Here is a 25,357-nt window from a genome sequence, read left to right on the forward strand (position 1 = left end):
AGGTGTGCAGTGACCAGTCACGAATATACTTCAAAGGAAGTGGTGTGATTGGTCATAGATTGTGATGCATATCTGTTAGTTACATAGTTATTTGTGGAATGAGGAGCTAGCTGCAAAGTTTGCATAAAGTTGCATCAAGTTTATGTAACTACTCACAGTTAATATACAGTGGTAACTGATATTTGGACAGCTGGGGGATTGGTATAATGTAGTTACACATGTATACATACACTTCACACATATCAGTATTCTACAAAGTCAAGAATTCCTGTATGTTAAGAACACACAAGGAACATCAAGAGAAACCAACATAGAGCAAGGGGAGAGTTGCAGAGCAAGGGGAGAGTTGCACAACATGGTTCAGAGATATAACTGAGGGCCAGATGATGTAGGGCTTTGTGGGCCATTCAGAATCCTTTGGATTTTATTCTGAGTGAGACTGAGAGCCATCAGAGGCTAAGCCAAAGAAGTGACATGATTTGACTTTTAAAAGGATTGCTCTGGCTTCATGCTGGGAATAAACTGCAAGAAAGCAAAAGTGGAAGCAGGGATACCAAGTGAGAGATGATGGAACCTTAAACTGTCATAGCAGCTTGGACCAGAATGGAGGTAGTAAAAGTCTTAAAAAGAGTTCAGGGGACACCTGGGTGGCTCAGGCGGTTAAGCATCTGCCTTTGGCTCAAGTCATGATCTCAGGGTCCTGGGATAGAGCCCCGCATCGGGTTCCCTGCTCAGCAAGGAGTCTGCTTCTCCATCTTCTTCTGTGTGCACAGAACTCTCTCTTTCACAAATAAATAAATATTTTTTTTAAAAAAAGTTCAGATTCTGGATATGTATTGAAAGTACAGTTGACAGAATTTTCTGATAGAAGGGGAGGAAGGCAATGAGTGGCTAAGAGGTTTTGCATCAGCAACTACAGATAGGAAGTAAGGAAGCCTATGGGAATAACAAGGGAAAAAAATCTAAGAGTTTAGTTTTAAATATTTTCAAATTTTGAGATCTTCATGTGGCTAGACACAGCCAAGTGGAGATGTCAAGTGTATAGCTGGATAAAAAATTCTGAAGTAGATCCATTTCAAGAATTGAAGATGGAGATCTATGGTGATGATTAAGTTCTGGGAATTATAAGCAGATATATGTTTTTTAGCATCATGAGGGTGGAGGAAAAGGACGCCTGGGTGGCTCAGTGGTTGAACATCTGCCTTTGGCTCAGGGCATGATCCTGGGTCTGGGGATCGAGTCCCGCATCAGACTCCACACAAGGAGCCTGCTTCTCTCTCTGCCTATGTCTCTGCCTCTCTCTCTGTCTCTCTGTCTGTCTCTCTCTCATAAATAAATAAATAAATATTTAAAAAAAGAGAGTGGTGGAAAGTCTATTGATAGTATAAGTTGAGAATAGAGGTGGCATGAAGATCATACGTTAGGACATGTCATCTTAGGAGATTGGGAAAATGAAAAACTTAGAAAAGGAGACTATTCCTGTACAGTGTGATATTCTCAGACGTGTTGATGCTATAATTAGTCCTCCATTAATGAACGCTTAAGTTATTTCCATTTATTACTGTAATAACTAATGCAATAAATATTTTTGTTTATCGTTGAACCCCTTTGAAAACATTTTGGAATATATTTCTGGAAGTAGCGTTACTGGGCTAAATTACATGTAGAGTTTAAATGCGATTTCCAATCACAATACCTGTTTATATCGTCATGAAATGTGTTCTCATTTCCCCCACATTGTTCCCAAATTTAGATACTAAATTTTACAAATTTAATACATTACCTTTCATTATTTAAAGAGTTGTTTTTTTGTTTTTGTTTTTGTTTTTTTTAAGTAGCTAGCACTGGAGTTACTTTTAAAGTCATAGGGGAAAAAAAAATTCCTCCAGGTGAAGAGCACTCTGTGAAGTACAAAAGTATATTCCTTGAAAGCAGCAATATATGCAGTAACTTGGGTGAGGAGGGGCTATATGCAGAGTCTTTCTTGAACTGAGTATAGTTCCAGGGTAGATTGTTGAGGTAGGGCCCTGCGTAGGGAGGCATCCACCTGGCCTTACTTGGAATTGGCAGTCTGTTTCTGTGGCACCTAAAGAGAGCATTTGGACTGTGAAAAATAACTAGCTGAAATCAGAGCAGTCCCCCCACCTTCCCACGCCCAAGTGAAAGGAATCTCATGTAAATTGCTGTTTTTAGGAATAGCCCAACTCATTCACTGATGAGTAATAAAAGAATATTCATGTGCAGATAACTAAAATTAAAAAGTAGGAGAAGGGCAACAAAATATACTCATTTGTTCAGTAAGAACACTTACCAGAAAAGCAGGACAGATGAAGCTTATTTTTAAAAATCTGACTATGAATTTAAATTACTTAAGTCAGTACCACCTTAGTAGAGGAAAACACACAAAAATAAAATGCAGACTCTCAAGACTAAATGACAGGACATAAAACAGATGACATGTGAAGGAACAGAACTCAGTAAAGATCCAGAAGAAACCACAGAATGAAGGTCAAATTCAAATAGAAAACAGTATAGACATAGAAGATAGAAATGGAAAAAGTGAGCAAAATTTTAAAAAGGAAGCGAAGATAAAACAAAAACCATATAGAACATACTATGAGACAAATAAGATCAAACATACATGTCAGCATCTCAGAAACAAATAGGTTATTTAAAATTGAGGACACATTAATATTATTTATATTATTTTTAAGTGGCACACAATTTGATGTACAATTACTGGCAGCTTAGATTCAATGAAATACTGAAGTCGAGTGGTGTGGGGAGATGGGGGAATTAAAGGAGAGAGGGAAAGTTCTCAGTACATTTTTTAAAACGTGAATGTATTACCAATTCAAAAAAAATTAAGGAAAATTTAAATATTAGAAAATAGATGTAGAAAATAAATCCAAAAACTGTTAAATTTAAAAATTGAATTTCAAAAGAAGGCACATAGTACTATAAGGCTATTACTTATGTATGCTTAGTTTTTTTTTCTGTCAGTCACTAATACATCCTCAGACTCTCCACCAAACCTGGAGAAATCCTCCAAATACAGGCAGATCTGTCAGTTCCATTTTTTTTTTCGATTATATCCCTCCCTCCTTGAAGCCTTGCCTCTGCTTCCTCCAGTCTGCACTGGTTGCTCTCTGGATTTGGTGCCTAGCTATTCTCCCTGGTGTTTTCTTTGTCCATCATGCTCTGAGTCCCCTTCAACTCATCCCTGGCAACCGTACATTTCTTTTCCTTGGTTTACTCTCTGATTTGTTAGAGCATCTCTTTTGTGGCAGAGAAGGAGTACTTAAGACATCAGGGGGGTTTTTTGCACATCAGAAAATGGCTTTATTCTGCCTCAATCTTTACTTGTAGCAAGAATTACCATCAAACTCCACTCATTGAGCCAGAGACCTTTATGGTGTTAGCAAAGGACTTAACCCTCACGTAGCACACTACCTACGCTTTTGAGTTTGTCGACCAGCCAGCAGCCTCAACCCCAAGCTCTAACAGTGTGCAGTGCACTCACTCTTAAGTCTACTTTCTCCATGTTGTTGAGATGGGGTAAATTATATTGATCTGTCCCTAACCCCACTGATTCTATCTGCATTCTAGTATTGACAATATCCAGTGAGTTTATTTGGTCAGTTATTGTATTTTTCAGTTCTATAATTTACATTTGATTTGTTTTACAACTTTGATTTCTTTGCTGATATTTTTTTCCTCTTTATTTCAAGTGAATCTGTCATTGCTTGTTGAAACATTTTTCTGATATCTGTCCTTATATAATACCTTCATCATTCATCTCCTACTCAAGTTGTGATTTTCCTGACTCTTGATTAAATGAGTGTTTTTCCATTTGTATCTGAACATTTATGGTCCTATACGACCCAGAAATTTATTTATAGCTTAATGTTTTATCAGTTCTCCTCTCAGATCACCCCAGCTGAGGAAGAGAAAGACATTGTCACCTTACTGCCAGGTAGGAGATTGAAGTCCAGATTCCCTACTTGGCCTCTTTTGACACCACTTCAGTGGTGAGATGGTACAGAGAGGATTGGGGTACTCATTATAGCCTGACAAGTGTGGAAATCTGGGATCTCCACAGGATTCGCAAGAGAGAATGGAGATGAGACCACAGTTGTTTCTGTGGTATTTTACTGGGGTAGAGCAGTTACTGTCTGAAACTTTCCCATCTTGCTGAGCTGCTCCTGTCTTGGTTCTTTGAGCAGACTTTTAAGACTTTTGTCTGTGCTCTTTGACATTTCCATATTGTGGCTCTCCAGGACCCAGTCTGGAACACATGAGGCAAAAAACCCAAAGAAATGACTGCTGTGTCATTTCCTAGCCAGTCTGTCTTCATCTTTCAACATGTGTTTTGTTTGTTTTATGTGTAATACAATTTTTAGCTAAGTAGGAAGAACAGGAAAAAATAGGTCTATGCCATCTTTCCATAAACAAAATTCCTACCTGCATTCTTAAATAATACAATGGCTAGGAGAAGTTTAAATTGAAAATCTCTTTTCCAGGGCACCAGGGGGTGGCTCAGTCCATTAAGCATCCAACTCTTGATTTCAGCTCAGATCAGGATCTCAGGGTCATGAGATTGAGCCCCACATCAGGCTCAGCACAAAGTCTGCCTCAGATTCTCTCTCACTCTCCCTCCCTCTGCCCCTCTTCCTTTTGTGCACGTGCACTTGCTCTCTCAGTTAATTAATCTTTAAAAATCTCTTTTTTCTTTGTAGGTGATATCTTCAACTTTACCTTATAACATTCTCTTTTGAAGGGACACCTGGGTGGCTCAGTGGTTGAGCATCTGCCTTTGGCTCAGGGCATGATCCCGGGATCCGGGATTGAGTTCTGCATCAGGCTCCCTGTGGGAGCCTGCTTTTCCCTCTGCCTGTGTCTCTGCTTCTCTCTCTCTCCCTCTCTCTCTCCCCTTTTAATTAATTAATTAATTAATTAATTAATAATAAAATCTTTTTTAAAAATTCTCTTTTGAAGTTCTTAATATGAAAATCTGTAAATGTAGAGCAAAATAGAGAAAGCAGTGTTATTCAACTAGATTTATTCTTAATGGGCAGCCCAGGTGGCTCAGCAGTTTAGCGCTGCCTTCAGCCCAGGGCCTGATCCTGGAGACCCGGAATCAAGTCCCACGTCAGGCTCCCTGCATGGAGCCTGCTCCTCCCTCTGTCTGTGTCTCTGCCTCTCTCTCTCTCTCTCTCTCTCTCTCTCTCTCTCATGAGTAAATTTTTTTTAATTCTTAATATTTTGCTATATATTACCTTTTTGGTGTAATTAAGTTAGAGAGTTTTACTTTCTTGTGCATTTTGACAATTTACTTATGTATCTAGGTGTGGGTTCTTTCAGTTTTTCCTACTTGAGTTGGTTCAACATTTAGATAGATGGAAGGTTATCATCAAATTGAGGGGATTTTTGGCCACTCTCTTCAGACATTTTTTCTGCCCCTTTTTTTCCTTAGTTTCTGGGACTCCCATTATGTGTATGTTGATACACTTACTGCTGTCCCAAAGATCTCTGAGTTTTATTTATTTTTCTGCCTGTGTACCTACCCCATCTTTTTTTTTTTTTTTTTTAGTTTCTCAGACTGGATAATCTCAGTTGACCTATACTTGAGTTTATTGATTCTTTCTAATGGCTGCCGAAATACGCTTTTTTTTTAACTACCATATATTTTTTTAAATCTCTGTACCCAGCATGGAGCTCACACTTAACACTCGAAGATCAAGAGTTGCATGCTTAAAAAAAAAAAAAAAAAAAAAAAGAGTTGCATGCTTTACTGACTTAGGCAGCCAGGCGCCCCTGAAATATACTTATGAGCCCTGTTAGGGTTTTTTTTTTCCTTTCAGCTCTTATACTGTTCAACTGCAGAATTTCTTTTTGGTCTTTTTTTATAATCTCTGTCTCTTTATTAATGTTTGCTTAGATACTATTTTTATGTTGCTCTTAAGCCATGATCTCCTTTAGTTCTTTGAACATATTTGAAATAGCTAACTTACATTCCTTGACTAGTAAGTCTAACATCTCTGTATCCTCAGTGACAGTTTTATTGCTTGCTTTTTTCCCCTGTGTTTGAATAATACATTATTTCTTTACGTACCTAGGAATTATTGTTGAAAACTGGACATTTTAAACAATATAATGTGGCAACTCTGGAAATTAGATTCCCACTCCTCAGGGTTTCTTGTTGCTGCTTGTTGTAGTTGTGGTTATTTGTTTAGGGAGTTTTACTTCAATAATTCTTTAAAATTGATACCTTTGTCTGGCATGACCACTGAATTCTTTACTGTGTTAGCTTTGTGGTCAGCTAATGATTGAATAGATTTCCTTGAATGTCTGGAACCAGTAAGTCTCCCCTCTTTGCCAGAGGCCTCTGTGTGTGTCTTGGGATTGGCCCATCAACCCTGAGGCAGGCAGTTTTACATCTCTGTCTTCCTCTCTTCTTCCTGCTTGCACAGAGCCTGTCACTCAGTCACAGTGAGAACTTGAGTCCTTCTCAGTTCTTTCTTCAGCATAAGCACTATCTAGGGTATGCACACAGTCCTACACGTATATGTTGTTTCCTAAATTATCAGAAATACGTTGGAGCTTCTCAAAGCCCCTATAGACATTTCATTCTCCAACTTTTCTTTTAAAGCTTTTTGGATAGTTGGGCAGCCTGGATGGCTCAGTGGGGCAGCCTGGGTAGCTTATTGTTTGCCCTGCCTGTTACCATCCTGTCCGTCATTTGGGAAACTGATCAATTATGTCTAATTTTTACCAGCAAACTGTAAGGAAAAAGCTGTTTACACTGAACAGACAAGGTCAAATAAGACAGTCTTGTAAATGGGAACAACCAGAAAGGTTATATAATTATAGTTATCTGGTAAAGAGGGTTTGAAGGGACTCTAACCACTCTGGTACCTGCCAGGTTGCTAGTTTTCACTGTGAGCATTAACTGTTGGTTTGCAAGCATATCATGATTAGAGATAAAGGAACAGAAATAGGGCAAGAATTTATTGGTCTTACTAAGGTTCAGCTGATTTTCTTGAATAATTTTGCTTAATTGTTAATTTCCAGAGTTCTGAAAACATTGTTTCTGGTATTTTTTATCAGTTTTTTGTTTTTATGAAAGAATTTTCAGAGATCTTTACTCCCACACTTGCTGTTGTTCCTGGATGCTTTATCTTTTAATTCTTTTTAATCCCAGAATAATCCTTACCTGTGCCCTACCCCCATTATTTTGAAATAATTTAAGATTTGTAGAAGTTATAAAAATAATACAGAAAGTTCCTGTGTACACTTTACCCAGCTCCCTCCAGTGATTACATCTTATATAAGCCTTGTACTTTTTCAAAATGAAAAAATTGGCTGGGCACTTGGGTGTTTCAGTTGGTTAAGTGTGTGCCTTGGGCTCAGGTCATGATACCAGAGTCCTGGAATAGAGTCCTGCATGGGCTCCCTGCTCAGCCAGGAGTCTGCTTCTCCCTCTCCCTCTCCCCTCACCCTGCTTATGTGTTTGTGCACACACTCTCTCTCAGAAATAAAAAGAGGGGCACCTGGGTGGCTCAGTTGGTTGGGCATCTGCCTTCAGCTCAGGTCATAATCCCCAGGGTACTGGGATCGAGCCGCGCCCAAGTTGGCCTGGCTGCTCAGCAGGAAGTTAGCTTCTCCCTCTGCCCCTCCCCCTGTTCGTGTTCTTTCTCACTCTCGAGTACATAAGTACAATCTTAAAAAAATTGGCATTAGTACAATGCTGTTGACCAACTATAAATGTTAATAAAATGTCACCAGTTTTTTTTCCATTGGTGTGTACTACTTTGAAATTCCACCCATGAATAGATTTTTGTAACCATTATCATAATCAGAATGTGAATCGGTTTTGTTGCCAAAAGACATCCCCTTATTTGCAGTCATACCTTCCCCCAAACCTAACAGCTTGCCACTTAGCTTTGCACCACTAGAATTATTTCATTTTGTGAGTTTTATGTAAATGGAATCTCATAAATCACAAATATATATATATGTGTGTGTGTGTGTGTATTTCTCATACAATAACCTGATGATGCTGGTTTATTTTCACCCAACATAGTACTTTTGAGATCCATCCAAATTATAGCGTGTATCAATAGTTCATTTTAGAGCAAGTGATGTTACATCACATATATGTACCAGATTGTTTATCCATTTGTTTATTGATAAAGTTCATGGGGGTTGTTTCTCGTTTGGGGTTATTACAAATAAAGCTGCTGTGAATAGTCATGTAAAATTTTGTTGATGGACATATATTTTCATTTCTCTGGGATAAAAATCCTGAGAGTGCAGTTGCTAAGTTACATGTATTTTTCATTTTATAAGAAACTTCTAAAACGTTCTTGCAGAAGTGGATGATTTTAGATTCCCACCTGCAGCATGTGAGATCCTTCTGTCCTAAAACCTTGTTAAACTCATTGATTAGTGCTAGGAGTTTTTTTGTTGTTGTTGATCGAGTTGCTCTACATCTTTTTCTGTGCTTGCCATTATAAAGGTCTTAAATTCTATTTTTACCATTCTGATAGAGATATGGTGGCATATCATCTAGACTTTAATTTGTACGTCTCTACTAATGGTATTGAACATCTTTTCATATGCCTGTTTGCCTCCTGGATATTTCTTTAGTGAAGTGTCTGTTTATCATTCATATTTCCTGCCCATTTTCTGATGAGATTCTGTTTTCCTAGTATTGAGTTTACAGACTTCTTTATTAATTGTGAATATAATTCTTTTATCATAGATACATGTTTTGGTTTGTATGTTTGTCTTAACCATTTTTACATTTCTTTGGTGTTAAGCATATTCTCACTGTTGTACAACCATCTCCAGATCTTTTTGATCTTGCAGAACTGCAATTCAGTACCCATTATTCAACCACTCCCATTTTCCCCTACCCCTACCCCCGAGAGCCACTATTCTTTCTTTTTCAATAAATTTGGCTACTCTGGGTACCTCACATAGTGGAATTAACATAATGTGTTTCACAAAAATTTTTTTCAATCTGGCTTGTCTTTCCAACCTCTTAAAGTGCTCTTTAGCAAAACAAAGTCTTTAATAAAACACAATTTATTGTTTTTTTTCTTTTAGATTATGCTTTTGGTATCATGTCTAAGATCCCTTTATATAATCCTAGGGTTTTTTTGTATTTTGTATAAAACTTTTATAGTTTTACATCTTACATTCAGATTTATGACCCACATTGAATTCATTTTTGTGTATGGTATAAAGTTTGGTTTAGTGTTGAATTTTTTGCCTATGGAAATACAATTGTTTTTGGCCTTGAACTTGAGCGGTACTGTTTTGTACAGCTTTTCCTATCCTGAATTTTCATTACTAGTACTATAAGTAGGTAAACCTTTACACAGTCAGTTAGGTGGCTGCATTCAGCTCTGTTCATGATCTCTCAGGGTCCTGGGATCCATCCCCATGTGGGGCTCTCTGCTCAGTGAGGAGTCTCCTTCTCCCTCTGCCCCCTCCTCCACTCATCTCTTGCGTGCTCTAATAAATAAAATCTTTTTTAAAAAACTTATTTGAGGGGATCTCTGGGTGGCGCAGCGGTTTGGCGCCTGCCTTTGGCCCAGGGCGTGATCCTGGAGACCCGGGATCGAATCCCACATCGGGCTCCCGGTGCATGGAGCCTGCTTCTCCCTCTGCCTGTGTCTCTGCCTCTCTCTCTGTGTGTGACTATCATAAATAAATAAAAAATTAAAAAAAAAAAAAAAACGTATTTGAGAGAGAGAGCACACATGTGGGCAGGTGTGAAGTGGGGGAGGAGCAGAGGTGGAGAATCTTTCAGCAGATTTTCTGCTAAGCGCAGATTCCCAACTAATGGGCCCAGTCTCAAGACCCATGAGATCATGACCTGAGCTGGAAACAAGAGTCTGATGCTTAACTGACTGAGCCACTGGTACCACAAAAATAAAATCCTTAAAAAATGTGGAGGGAGGGCTCCCTGGGTGGCTCAGCGGTTTGGTGCCTACCTTTGGCTCGGGGTGTGATCCTGGAGTCCTGGGATCGAGTCCCATACTGGGCTCCCTGCATGGAGCCTGTGTCTCCCTCTACCTATGCTTCTGCCCCCTCCCCACCTCTCTCTGTGTCTCTCATGAATAAATAAATAAAATCTATTAAAAAAATGTGGAGGGAATATTTTAAATACTTTTTAAAATAATGTTTAAAAAGAATTTGTAATAAAGAGTGGATACTTCTAAAACTGGAAAAAAAAGGATATACAGTTTTAAACATTAAATATGTAGCTACTTTAGATGCCTGGAGTATTCTGGTAAAATAAACTGGAAAGTTGTAAGAGTGATGCCTCTGGGTAGAGTGCTGGGTGTGTGAAGTGGAGAAAAATTATTTTCAGTTTATATTCTTTTGGATCTTTGCCATGTATTTAAGTTTCCTCTTCTATAAGAAATAGGTTTATGAGAAACTACATACAAAGTATAAGTACGATTGTGATTTTTTTTTTAAAAAGGAATTTCCTAAGACAATATATGCATTAAGGAATTCTGGAAGAAAAAACACTACCAGGGTGAAAATTATTTGCCTTTTGATGATGTGACTTTGAGTGATTTCTTTAAGATGTTATTTTCTAAGTTAATTTTATTTATTATTAAATTTGGTGGGGGTGAGGCAAGGAAAGGATATTTCTAAAACTTGAATTTTCTTTAAAGCTTACCTTAGAAATTCAATTTCTAGAACCAAGTAACAAAGGTCTAAGTTGTGCTACACCTAGTACAAAAAGATCTGATGCTCATCCTCTGAGATGTTTGCTACATTATCTTTGCTTTTGTGTTTCAGTGCCAAACCTAAGTCAGAGATCCACGTATCGATGGCCACTCCCGTTACTGTGTCCATGGAGACTGTGTCCAGTCAAAATAATGATCAGCCCACCATTGCAGTCCCTCCCACAGCTCAGCAGCCTCCATCGACCATCCCAACCATGATCGCAGCCGCAAGTCCCCCATCACAGCCAGCTGTCGCCCTCTCTACCATTCCCGGAGCAGTCCCCGTCACTCCCCCTGTCACTACCATTGCGACTGCCCCTCCACCATCAGCTGCCGTAGCTGGCAGTCTGTCCTCTGTGTTGGGCCCTCCAGTACCTGAGATAAAAGTTAAAGAAGAAGTAGAACCAATGGACATCATGAGACCTGTCTCTGGTAGGTTCAGTCACAGAGTTTTCTCTTCATTGGCATGTATTGCTTCCTCTTTTCCTGACTCTCCTCAGGGGCCAGACTCTTGCATGACCCCCAACTATGAAGCCTAACCCCTTGGTGCCTGTTGTAAATTTGCCTGTCATTCATTTTAAGAAAGGGAAGACCACTTGGTTTCCATTTTTGCTGCCCTTTTAGCATTAATTTTATTTCTTACCAAAATCATAAAAAAGATTAACATTTCCGTAAGAATATCCTGAAATAAAGCTTCTGTGGTTATCTGTTATATTGTTTTCTCTTCTATTTCTCATTTTGGTTTTTGAGTCTTCTTTTTTCCTTAGTTAATGTAGCTAAAGCAATGCTTTTTTGTTTGTTTTTGCTTATTTTTTAAAAAAACTGGTCATTACTTTCAGTGTTATGTATTCTGGTCTCTATTTTATTTATTTTTCATTTTTCTTTGTTATTTCCTTCCCCAACTAAATTTCAGTTAAGTTTCTTTGGTGTTTTTTTTTTTTTTTAAGATTTTATTTATTTATTTATTTATTTATTTATTTATTTATTTATTTATTTAATCATTCATTCATTCATTCATGAGAGAGACAGAGACAGAGGCAGACACAGAGGCAGAGGGAGAAGTAGGCTCTCTGCGGGGCGCACGATGTGGAACTCAATCCCAGGACCCTGGGATCACGACTTGAGCCAAAGGCAGACGCTCAACCACTGAGTCACCCAAGTGTCCCAATTTCTTTTTTTTTTCTAGTTCCTTGTGGTATAATGTTTATTTGAACTTTTTTCCTTATTATAAGCATTTATAGCATAAAAAATTAAAAATAGGAAAAAGGATCAAAATAAGATCATAGCTAAGTGCTAATTATTTACAATTTATTCCCTGCCAATTTTTATGCCCGGTTACGCAGGGAAGCAAGATTTCCATTGTTGCAAATACTCTCTTGATAAACTTACATGTGATTAGCAAAATAAAACTACTCACTGCTGGGATCCCTGGGTTGCGCAGCGGTTTGGCGCCTGCCTTTGGCCCAGGGCGCGATCCTGGAGACCCGGGATCGAATCCCACATCAGGCTCCCGGTGCATGGAGCCTGCTTCTCCCTCTGCCTGTGTCTCTGCCTCTCTCTCTCTCTCTCTCTCTCTCTCTCTCTCTGTGACTATCATAAATAAATTAAAAAAAAAAAAATTAAAAAAAAAAAAACAAAAAACTACTCACTGCCTACTATGCCGCCTCTCCTTGACTCCAAACTCCCAGTGTGTGAAATGCAGATCATTTTGGAAGTTTTCTTTTTGCTTGTTTGTTTATATGTAAGTTATTTATTGAGAAATGTTGCTTCCCCTGACTACAAACGTAGTATTTAATGTACAAAATTTATGAAATACAGATAAAGTCAAAGTGGATGGCAAATCATTTTGTTCTCTAATTAGCCGGCATTACCCTCTTACCGTTTCGGTGTAAAGGCCTCCATTCCTCATGCTGTTTGTTCAGTAAGACACATAGTTGTGCTGTGTCTGCAGTTATTAAACCTCCTGTTTGTTTTCATTTATTATGCCATGAAATATTCTTCTGTCTTACCCATATTTAGCCTTAGCACTTCATTGAAAGACACGATGGATAATTCAGGAGGGGAAATGAAGTGTTTTCAATTTTACTGTTTTTTTCTCTTGATTTGAATAGTTCCTGTTTTCCTTAAAAACAATGTACATACTTTATTTAAAAAACATTTTATTGCTAAAAATGCTAACTGATCACAACCACCATAACCAATATGATGATAATGAAAAAGTGTGAAATACTGAGAGTTACCAAATGTGATACAGAGACATGAAGACATGAAGTGAGCAAATGCTATTGGAAAAATGGTGCTGATAGACTTGCTTATTAATACAGGGTTTCCGCAAACCTCCAATTTTTGAAAAATGCAGTATCTGCAAGGTACAATGAAGTGAAGCACAACAAAGTGAAGTATGGTTCTATGAGGGAAAGTTAGGGCTGGAGCTGTGATTTTAAGAAGTTTTAAAGGGAGAGCTTCATTGAGGAACTGATCTTTGAATAGAGACATTGAAAAGATAAAGTGCTAGTCATTAAGATATCTGTAAAAAAGAGCAACTCCAGGCCTCAGGAACATGCCTACTATGCTCAGAGAATAGCAAAGACAGTCCAGGTAGCCAGTGCAGGGATAGTATGTGGACTCCATAAAATCATTAAGGATCCAAGTTCCTACCCCCCCTAGTTTGGCCCTCATGCTTTTTTTTTTTCCTTTAAGATTTTATTTATTTATTCATGAGAGACAGAGAGAGAGAGAGGCAGAGCCACCCAGACTGCCCAGCCCTCATGCTTTTGATTCAGGAGAGCTGCTAGAACTCCAGCTATTATATCTGAGTTCCAGGGTGACAAGACAAGGAATAGAAGGTCACACCTTTTTTAAAGGAAATTTATTTAAGAATGCTGCAACACACTTCTATTTTTAAATGGCCATACCTATCTATAAAAGAAGCAAATTGGGCAGCCCAGTGGTTTAGCGCCACCTTCAGCCCAGGGCCTGATCCTGGAGACCTGGGGTCGGGTCCCTTGTCGGGCTCCCTGCATGGAGCCTGCTTCTCCCTCTGCCTGTGTCTCTGCCTCTCTCTCTCTGTATCTCTCATGAATAGATAAATAAAAAATAAAAATGAAAGGCAAATCAGTAGAGCCTTTCAGCTGAGTGGCAATGTGCCCATCTACAAGTGTGAGAGTCCTCATTCTAAGGATGGTGAAGTTGTGGTATATTAGCAGTTGGCACCCTTTGCCATAAATAGAATGCTTATATAGCACAGTGCCTGGCTCATAAGAAGACTCAGTAAATGGTAGTTCTCTTTTCTGACTTCTTAACCATTCTCATTAGTTGGAAATCAGGTGAAGTTTTCTCTTATTTTGGGGTTCCCATACATGTATGTGCTTTTTTTTTCCTATGACAGCAGTTCCTCCCCTGGCTACCAGCACCGTGTCTCCATCTCTTGCATTGCTGGCTAACAATCTGTCCATGCCTACAAGTGACCTACCACCTGGTGCCTCCCCAAGGAAAAAGCCTCGAAAGCAGCAGCATGTGATTTCAACAGAAGAAGGGGATATGATGGAGACAAACAGCACTGATGATGAGAAGTCCACTGCCAAGAGTCTTTTGGTGAAGGCTGAGAAGCGCAAGTCTCCACCCAAGGAGTATATCGGTAATGGTTGCTTGGGCTAGCTGTTGTCATGTGAAACTTTCCCACTTAAGTCAGGAGTTCATCCTGAGGCTGTTTGCATAATTAGATTTCACTTAGGGATCACTTCTTGGGGTTATACTTGAGGATTCTTGACAATATATGTTATTTAATATCTTTCTTTTCTTTTCTTCTGAATAGATGAAGAAGGTGTGAGGTATGTTCCAGTGCGTCCAAGACCTCCCATTACTTTGCTCCGTCACTATCGGAACCCCTGGAAAGCTGCTTACCACCACTTTCAGCGGTACAGTGATGTCCGAGTCAAAGGTTAGTTGGATGAAATTGGTCTTTCACTTGACTATAATGTAATCATAGGACAATAGACAGAATTACAATTTCGTAGTTTCAAAAAAATCCTGATGGTGACAGGATGACCTCTTTAGCTCCCAGAGTAGTTGCGGAAGAGCTGTACTAGATTGTTATTTGACATAGTCCACATTAATCCCAGGGATGTCAGATGTACATACATTCTAAGCCCCAGAAAGTTTATTTTACAGAAGGGCTTTTGTTTAACATATGTGAAGCTCTTGAAATAGTCCAGGGCAAGCCCTCAGTAAATGATTTTGTTTGTTGTTATTGAGAATTACATTTTAATAAAGCCACATATAGTAAAAATAGCTGATAGTACTTTGCAAATATCTACAGATATTCCTACTGAGATTAAGTCTCATTATCTCAGATATAATCATTACACAGAGAAGTATACGGTTTGAAGGAATTGGTCACATTTCCCACTCCCTCACATAAATTCTACTTGGAAACTTCTCTGAGGGTTTCACTGAAGCCTCAAGATGAGTCAGAGTTGGATGGTATTGTCTAATGTCTGTGAGTGCAGATGAGGATTCTGACAATTTAGTCTCTGAACGGAAGTACAAAGGTGACTGCACTTCCAGGAACTCTTCCTCATGAGTGTACCCTGAGCTCTGAAAAGAAGCTAGATTTCCAAAAGTCAGAGAATGGTGATCTTTGATGGAAGCAGGACATAGGGCACTAAACATCTCTTCACATCACAAGAATTCCATATCCTAGCAGGGAAGTGTTTTAAAGTATTGCGTGGTAACATTTTAAGCCATACTGAAATATTATTACTGCTTCCTGGGACTCACTCATCAAAAACTGTCTCAGGAAAGGTAATGTAACAGCTGAAAGTATTGATCCAAATAATCTCTTGACTATTAAACTCTATTGATCTGCTTTGCCCAAGCTTTATTTTTTTTTTCCAAGCTTTAAAATCATGTTCATATAAATAAATCAAGATGAGATACTGAAATTGGTCAGGTAATTTCATAAGAAGGAAAAAAAAGAAAAACAAGACAAAAAGCACAGGAAATAAACAGAAAGCAAATAATAACATGACAGACTTAGCCAGCCTTACAATATTAGTAATTACCTTAAATGTAAATAGTCTGAACATAACAATTAAAACACCAATTGGCAGGGTGGATAGACAGAAAAGATCCAACTATATTCTATCTTTAAGAAACTCACTTTAAAAAAAAAAAAGAAAAAAAAACTCACTTTAGATTCAATGACATAAGTAGATTGACAGTAACAGGATGGAAATGATAAATACAATGCAAAAATAAGGCAAGAGTGGCTATGTTAATGTCAAATAAGGTAGACTTCAGAGGAAAGAAAATTACTAGAGACAAAGAAGGACATTGCATAGTGTTAAAACGTACAGGCAACAGAAATGAAGAGCTTCAGAATATATGAAAGCAGGAATAGGACAGCTGAAAGAACTAGGCAAGTGAACAGTGCTGGTTAAAACTTCAACATCATACTCTCGGCAACTAGTGAAACTACGTGACAGGAAATAACAAGGAATACACACCTAAAACCAACAACATCTAACAGGCCTTTATAGAACACTCTAACAGCAACAGAATACACATTGTGTCAGGTGCCTACAAAACATAAAGATAAACCATATCCTGGATCATAAAATAAACTTCAACAAATTTAAGAGAATCGAAATCATACAGGGTATCTGCATTGACCATAATGGAATCAAACTAGAAACTCCTAGTTTCTAGTAACAGTTCTCCAGTAACAGAACAGAAACTCCTCCAAACCATGGAAATTAAACAACATGCTTCTTTTTTTTTTTTTTTTTTTTTTTTTAGATTTATTTAAGTATTGGAGATGGCAGGGCAGAGGGAGAAGGATCAACATGGAGTGCAGCATGGGACTCAGTCTCACAACCCTGAGATCACAACCTGAGCCAAAACCAAGAGTCAGATGCTTAATTGACTACACCACACAGGCCACTCCTAAATAACACACTTCCAAATAATTGGTCAAGGGACGCCTCAGTGGCTCAGTAGGTTAAGCATCTGCCTTTGGCTCAGGTCATGATCTAAGGGTTCGGGGATAGAGCCCTGTGTCATAGGTCTCCCAGCTCAGCAGGAAGTCTACCTCTCCCTCTCTCTGCCCCCCGCTGCCCTCCATTTGGGCAATCTCTATCTCAAATAAAACTTTTATTTAATTGCTCAAAAAGGGCATCTCAAGAAAAAATTTTAAAATACATAAAACTGAATGAAAATCAATACATATCAGAACACGTAGGAGGGAGGACACTAAAGAAGTACCAACAGGGAAGTCTGTGGCATTAAATGCTTACATCAAAGTTCTTATCTCAAAAAAGTAAAAAGAAAAAAAAAAAAGGAAAGAAAAAGAACAAAGTAAACTTAAGCCAAGTGCAACAAAGAAGGTAGTAAAGATAGGAGAAATCAGTGAAATTGAAAACAGGAAAATGATAAAATGAATGAAACAAAAAGTTGGTTCTTTGAAAAAAAAATTGTCAGTAGCAAAACTGAAAAAGATGAAAGATACAAGTCATAACTATCAAGAATAGAACAGGACATTACTAGAGATTGGGCAACCTTTTAAAAAAATATAAGAAAACACTGAACAAGTTTATGCTCAGAAAATAAAACACACTTGGATGAAGTGGACTAATTACTTGAAAACACAAACTACCAAAACTCAACCAGAAGCAAATACACAATCTGGTTAGTCCTATAACCAATGAATAAATTAAACCTGTAGTTTTAAAGCTTCTAAACAGAAATACATATTTTCAGATACTTTAACCAGGAAATTCTACTAAACTTTTTTTTTTAAGATTTTATTTATTTTTTCATGAGAGACACAGAGACGGGCAGAGGGAGAAGCAGGCTCCATGCAGGGAGCCTAATGTGGGACTCGATCCTGGGACCCCAGGATCATGCCCCAAGTCGAAGGCAGATGCTCAACTGTTGAGCCACCCAGGAGTCCCAATTCTACTAAACTTTTATTTTTTTTTTTATTTTTTTTTTTAATTTTTATTTATTTATGATAGGCACACAGTGAGAGAGAGAGAGAGGCCGAGACACAGGCAGAGGGAGAAGCAGGCTCCATGTACCAGGAGCCTGACGTGGGATTTGATCCCCGGTCTCCAGGATCATGCCCTGGGCCAAAGGCAGGCACTAAACCGCTGCACCACCCAGGGATCCCTCTACTAAACTTTTAAAGAAGAATCAATTCCAGTTCTTTATAATCTCTCCTAAAATATAGGAGGAAGCATTTCCATATTAACTTTATGAAGCCAGTATTTCCCTGACACAAAAATCAGACAAGAGTACAAATATAGAAAACTAATGATCTATATTCTTCATGAATATAGGTGCAAAAATTCCTAACAAAATGTTAGCAAATTAAATACAGCAGTGTATAAATAGCATTTTATACTTTTATTGGGTGGGGTTTGTTCCAGCTCTATGAGGCTGGGTCACCATTGGAAAGTCACTGATTCACCATTATCAACAAGCTATATTAATGTTCTAGGGCTACCATAACAGTACCACAAACTCAGTGCTCTAGAGTTACAGATTTATTCTTACAGAGTTCTGGAGGCCAGAAGCCCAAAATCAGGGTGTCTGCAGAATCATTCTCTCTCTTGCCTCATTTTAGTTTCTGCTGGTTGCCAGCAATCCTTGGTATTATTTGGCTTGCAATGCCATCATTCCAGCTTTCTGCCTCCATCTGCACATACTGTTCTTTCCTGTCTCATCTCTGAGACATGATAAATCTCTCAAAAACAGGGAAAGAAGACTTCCTCAGTTTGATCAAAAAATCTATAACAAACCTGCAACTAACATTATACTTAAAACAGTGAATGACTGGGCAGCCCGGGGGGCTTAGCAGTTGAGCGCCACCTTCAGCCCAGGGCGTGATCCTGGAGACCTGGGATCGAGTCCCGTGTTGCGCTCCCTGCACAGAGCCTGCTTCTCCCTCTGCCTGTGTCTTCTGCCTCTCTGCCCCTCTCTCCCTCTCTCTCTCTCTCTCTCTCTCTCTCTCTCTCTCTCTCGAATAAATAAAATCTTTAAAAAAATAAAAAATAAAAAAACAGTGAATGACTGAATGCTTTCTACCTGATATTAGCCAAAAGACCTCTCTCTCTCACTACTGTCATTCAACGTTAGTTCTGGAAGTTCTAGACACACCATAAGTCAAGAAAGAGATAAAAGACTATATGGGTTGCAAAGGAATAAATAAAACTGTCTCTATTTGCAAATGACACCATTATCTATAGAAAAAATTCTCAAAAAAAAAAAAAATTCTCAAGAATTCCACAAAAAAAAACCTGGAACTAGTAAATGAGTTCAGGAAGGTCACAGGATACAATGTTAGCACACAAAAATTAGGTGTTTGGAATGAACTTACACAAATTATTATTGGAAACAATACCATTTGCAGATGTTCCTCTAAAAATGACATACTTAGATATAAATTTAGCAAAACATGTACAGGATGTGTTTGCTGTAAACATTAAAATGCTGATAAAAGCGATCTGAATAAAGAAGAGACATGCGATGTTTATGGAGCTGAAACTCAAAGGTGTAAGTTTTCCTGGATTGATCAATAGGTTTAATACAGTTTCTGCCAGACTCACAGAAAGGTAAATCTTACTCTAAACTTTATATAAAGGTATAGAAAGTAGAATAGCTAAAATAACCTTGAAAAACAAATCATTTTTCCTGATAGTATTATTTTTTTAAGATTTTATTTATTTATTCATGAGAGAGAGGGAGACAGGCAGAGACACAGGCAGAGGGAGAAGCAGGCTTTCTGCAGGAGCCCAATGTGGGACCTGATACCAGACCCCAGGATCATAACCTGAGCCAAAGGGAGATGTTCAACTGCTGAGCCACCCAGGCATCCCATTTTTTCTGATATTAAAGCATAGAGTTTATAGTAGCTTAAACAGGGTGGTATCTGCCCAGGGATATACATATAGATGGCTGGAATGGAAAATTCAGAAATAGATCTACACAAATATGCTCAACTGATTTTTGACCAAATGGAAAAAAAAAAATCAGTGGAAGAAGGAGAGTCTTCTTTTTTCAACAAATGGTGCTGGACATCCATGTGTTTAAAAAAGAGAGACATCAAAAAAAAAAATAAAATAAAATAAAATAAAATAAAAAAGAGAGACAGTGACCCTTAACTTAATCCTCATACTTTATACAGAAGTTAACTCAAAATGGATAATAGATTTAAATATGAAATGTATAACTATTAAACTTTTAGAGGAAAACCTAGAATAAAATCTTCAGGACCTAGAGCATAGTGAACAGTTCTTAGACATGACACCAAAAATTGTCCACAGAAGGAAAGGAAAATAAATTGGACTTAATAAAAACTTTTTATTTGTGACAAACTCTGTCAGAAGGATGAAAAGACAAACTATTGCCTGGGATAAAATATTAGCAAACCATGTATCTGATAAAGGGCTCATATCTAGAATGTATGTATTTATTCCCTATAGACTGTAGGGATGCCTGGGAGGCCCAGCAGTTGAGCACCTGCCTTCCACTCAGGGCGTGATCCTGGAGTCCTGGGATCAAGTCCCGCATCAGGCTCCATGCAGGGAGCCTATGTCTGCCTAAGTCTCTCTCCCTCTGCCTATGTCTCTGCCCTTCTCTCTCTCTCTCTCTCTCTCATGAATAAATAAAATCTTTAAAAACAAATAAAATAATAAAACTGAGACTGTAGGGATGCCTGGGTGGCTCAGCAATTGAGCATCTGCCTTTAGCTCAGGGCGTGATCCCAGTTTGGGGATCGAGTCACATATCAGGCTCCCTGTGAGGAGCCTGCTTCTCCGTGTGTGTGTCGTAAAAAAAAATAAATAAAATCTTAAAAAAAAAAAAAACAACTGAGACTGTAACAGACAAAGAAAAGAAGTACACCATATAATAATAAAGGAAGCGAACCAACAAGAAAATCTAACAATTGCGTGCACCCTACATGGGAGCATGCAAATACATAAAGCAGCTAATAACAAACATCAAAGATATAGTCAATAATAAAACAATAATAGTAGGGGACTTTAACACCCCCACTTAAATCAATGGATAAATAATCCAAACAAACTCTACAAGGAAACAGTGGCTTTGAATAACAAAGTGGACCAGGTGGATCTAACAGATATATTCAGAATGTTCCATCCCAAAACAGCAGAATACACATTCTCTTCAAGTGCACATGGAACATTCTCCAGAATAGATCATTTTAGGCCACAAAACAACTTGCAACAAATTTTTAAAAATTGAAGTCATACCATGAAATGAAAGATAGTCCCTTCAACAGATGGTATAGGGAAGGGCAGCCCAGGTGGCTCAGCGGTTTAGCGCCACCTTCAGCCCAGGGCGTGATCCTGGAGACCCAGGATCGAGTCCCATGTCAGGCTCCCTGCACAGGGCCTGCTTCTCCCTCTGTGTCTCTACCTCTCTCTCTGTGTGTCTCTCATGAATAAATAAAATCTTAAAAAAAAAAAAAAAAGATGGTATAGGGAACACTGGACATGTGTAAAGGAATGAAACTGGACCACTTTCTTACACCATACACAAAAGTAAACTCAAAATGGATTAAGGACCTAAATGTCCGACCTGAAACCATAAAAATCCCAGAGAACAGTCTGTAATTTCTCTGACATTAGCCATAACATGCTTCCTAATTTGTTGGAAACTAGACATTCTTGGGACTTTATCAAAATAAAAACTTCTGCAAAGTGAAGGAAACAATCAACAAAACTAAAAACTAAATCAACAAAACTACCTATTGAATGGTAGGAGATACCTGTCTGATAAAGGGTTAGTATCCTAAATGCATAAAGAACTTATATAACCCAACAATAAACTGTAAATAATCCAATTAAAAAATTGGAACCCTTGGGTGGCTCAGTGGTTGAGTGTCTGTCTGCCTTTGGCCTGGGGCATGATCCCAGGATCCGGGATCGAGTCTCACATCAGACTCCTTGCAGGGAGCCTGGTTCTCCCTCAGCCTGTGTCTCTGCCTCTCTCTCTCTCTCTCTCTCATGAATAAATCTTTTTTAAAAATCCAATTAAAAAATAGAAAGAAGACATGAAGAGACATTTCTCCAAAGAAGACATCCAGGTGGCCAACAGGCACATGACAAGATGCCCAGCATCACTCATCAGAGAAATGCAAATCAAAACCACAATGAAATACCATCTCACACCTGTCAGAATGGCTGAAATCAAAAACACAAGAAACAAATTTGGCAAGGATGTAGAGAAAAAGGAACGCTCACACACTATTGATGGGAATGCAAACTGGCACAGCCACTCTGAAAAAGTACTCTCCAAGTACTCCATACTTGGAGGCACCTTAAAAAGTTAAAAATAGAATTACCATATGATCCAGTAATTCCACTACTGGATATTTACCCAAAGAATATGAAAACGCTAATTTGAGAAGATATATGCACCCTTTTGTTTTTGCAGCATTATTTACAAAGCCAAACTATGGAAGCAGCCCAAGGGTCCACTGACAGATGAATGGATAAAGATGTGATATGTGTGTGTGTGTACACATATATACACATATGCACAGTGCATATATGTATATATACATGTATATATGTGTACATATATAGACACATGAGAATATTACTGAGCCATAAAAATGAATAAAATCTTGCCATTTCAACAACTTGGATGAATCTAGAGGGTATAATGCGAAGTGAAATAAGTCAAAGACAAACACCATATGATTTCACTCGTGGAATTTAAAAACAAAATGAGGGGACAAATCAAGAAACAGACTCTTAGCTATAGTTCAAGGACAAACTGATGAAACTTATGGCTACCAGAGGGGAGGTAGGTGGGGGTGGTGAAATAGATGAACAGGATTGAGAGTGCACTTCTGATGAGCACAGAGTAATATATAGAGTTGTTGAGTCACTATACTGTTCACCTGAAACTATTATGTAACTCTGTATGTTAATTATACTGGAATTTTTTTAAAATATTTATTTATTCATGAGAGACAGGCAGAGGGAGAAGCAGACTCCATGCAGTGAGCCCAACGTGGGACTCGATCCTGGGTCTCCAGGATCAGGCCCTGGGCCGAAGGTGGCGCTAAACAGCTGAGCCACCTGGGCTGCCCTGGAATATTTTTTTAAATAGTATATACCCGTCATGGGTTCTGATAGCATTGGCACTTCCCCTCTATGTCTCCTCTCATAACTACATTCTAATCCTGAGAGAAACATCAGACAAATCTAAATAAAAGGCATCCTGCAAAATGACCAGTACTCTTCAGAACTGCCCAGGTCATCAGAAGCAAAGACCATCTAAGAAACCATCAAGCCAAGAGTTGCCTAAGGAGACATAACAAGTAAAACATACTACAGTATTCTCATTGGGTCCTGGGCCATAATTTTTTTTAATATTTTATTTATTTATTTGAGAGAAAAGGCGTGCATATGCACGTGCACACAAGATGGGGGATAGGGACCCAGGGCGCGGAACAATCAGGCTTTCCTCTGAGCAGGGAGCTGGATATGGGGCTTGATCTCAGAACCCTGGGATCATGACCCGAGCTGAAGGCAAACATTTAACCAACTGAGGCACCCCCATAAAATTTATTTTTTTAAAAAATGTTAAGCATCACTAGCCATTAAAGAAATAGCTGAAACAAGAAATACTGATTATGCTAAATGCTGGTGAGAAGGAAGAGAAACTAGATATCTTACACATTCCTTTAAGCACTTTGAACCCTGTAGTCCCATTGTCTTCTGGTCTCCTTTGTTTCTCCCTAAAACTCAACTGCTGATTCTGTGAGGTCGTTGCACTTCTCATATTTGGAGTTCCTGGAGTTTTTTGGATATTTGGGTTATTTTTCAATAAATTTGAGACATTTCAGCCATTTTTTTTTCTTTGAATATTGCTTCTTTCTCTCTTCTGGCATTCCCATTACCCATGTGTTGGGGTCTCTCACATTTCTCCAACGCCCTGCTTATTATTCTCATTCCTTTTGCTCTCAGTTCTTCAGCATCATCTCTGCCCACCTGTCTTTGACCTGACTGATTCTCTTCTGTACCAGTTCACATCTACTGGTGTGCTCTTCTAAGTAAATTGTTTAAGTATTTCATTTGCTTTATAACTCTGGAATGTCCATTCCTGTCTTTTTATGATTTCTACCTCTTTATTGATTTCTCTACTTAATTTGACATGATCATCATACCTTCTTCACTCCTACATCCTGCTTCATTCCTACATCCCTTCCATTCAGTGAATTTATTTATGATGGCTGCTTTGAAGTCTTTTTCTGGTAAATTTGACATCTGGTCACTCATATAAGCCGTTTCTGTTGCCTGTTCCTGCCCTGCCATGTGTGGGTCACACTTTATTATTTCTTTGCATGCCTCATAATTTTTTATTGAAAACAACATTCTAGAAAACTCTGAATGCTGTTCTCTCCCCACTTCACCCCAAGCTAATTATTGTTATTTGCTTATTTATTTGTGTAGTGACTGGCTAGATTATTTTAGTGAAATCTTATCACCTCCACCACCAGGTGTATCGAGCCTTCAGTGTTGCTCCTCAGGGAGACATAGCTTCAGGTATGCCAGCAGTCATCCTGGGATGCCCGTGGCACCAGTGGAGCTCTCGCCCACTCTTTTCCTGACCACACCCAGCTGATTAGCCCTGCTGATTGCATGCTATTTGCTCTACCAGAACACAGTACTGAAATGTGCTCTGGAACACACAATTTATATTCCTCTGCAAACTATTCCAGTCAAATCATAGCTCCTTTCAGAGTAGTTACTGAAGTCAGTGTTTGATATTTGTTCTGCCCCCAAAAGGGCTTCTCTCAACCATCTTATTCTTTGTGCTCTCCTAGGAACTAGTCAGCCCACATCTAGGCTGTATCTTTATTTGATCTACAGATCTCCCAAATGCCTAACACTACAGCCTCCATTGTTCTTAGGAGCACCTTTAGGTTTTGACTTTTTAGTCTGTAGCAAATGGAGTCAGTTTAGAAGGTACCTGTTTTATGGGCTTTCTCTCCCCCAGGCAGAATCTCTGAGCTAGGCCTCTGGAGGTGAGGTGAGGATAATGGCTACTCTCACTCTAAGTAACACCACACTCCAGGAAGTGAGCATCCAGTAGAGGAGAAGATGAGTGAGCAGCCTTAGGGTCCTCTCAGCTTGTCTCTCCTAGCATGAAACCACCACTTCACAAAGCAGCAGAAGGGCTCCCAGGGCCCACTGTTCTCAGTATGCTTTGCCCTAAGATACAGTCTCCATGCCAGACTAGAGAGTGAACAGAAGAGCGCCCTTGCATCTCAGTTGTGCTCACCTAGGACTTAGCCTGAGCCACAGGTAGCGGGGAGCAGTATGAGAAATGCTGACGACCTGCTCCTCCGGGGAAGATAGCCTTCCACCCAGCAGCTGGAGGAGAGGGAACCCCATGTTTTGGGTGGCAGCAGTCTGCATGGAATATTCACTTCACTGAGCTGGGAGGGAAAAAGGGGGAGGGGGAAGGGTCTTAGTTCAGATACCATGGACTGAACTGTTCTTACCACAGATATGCTTGAATAGATGTTGCATGAATAGATTTTCTATTTTCCCTTAGGA

At 38.9% G+C, this 25,357-nt stretch overlaps 1 protein-coding gene and 1 non-coding gene across 7 annotated transcripts in view; one reads left to right on the plus strand and one right to left on the minus strand.

Moving 5' to 3' along the window:
* Positions 1-25,357, plus strand: part of SAP130 (Sin3A associated protein 130) — an 83,568-nt gene that overhangs the window by 53,778 nt on the left and 4,433 nt on the right. For 5 of the 6 annotated variants that reach the window (XM_025435949.3, XM_025435947.3, XM_025435950.3 and 2 more), the window contains 3 exons: positions 10,828-11,186; positions 14,143-14,391; positions 14,569-14,694. In XM_025435949.3, coding sequence (XP_025291734.1) covers positions 10,828-11,186; positions 14,143-14,391; positions 14,569-14,694 — 734 coding nt within the window. The remainder of the gene's footprint in view (positions 1-10,827; positions 11,187-14,142; positions 14,392-14,568; positions 14,695-25,357) is intronic. The other variant, XM_025435948.3, reaches the window with a different exon arrangement.
* LOC112652485 (small nucleolar RNA SNORA62/SNORA6 family) lies at positions 3,362-3,515 on the minus strand. Its single transcript, XR_003131498.1, has one exon. It is a non-coding gene; the product is annotated as a small nucleolar RNA SNORA62/SNORA6 family (small nucleolar RNA).

Source organism: Canis lupus, chromosome 19, assembly GCF_003254725.2.
Source record: "Canis lupus dingo isolate Sandy chromosome 19, ASM325472v2, whole genome shotgun sequence".
NCBI lineage: Eukaryota > Metazoa > Chordata > Mammalia > Carnivora > Canidae > Canis > Canis lupus.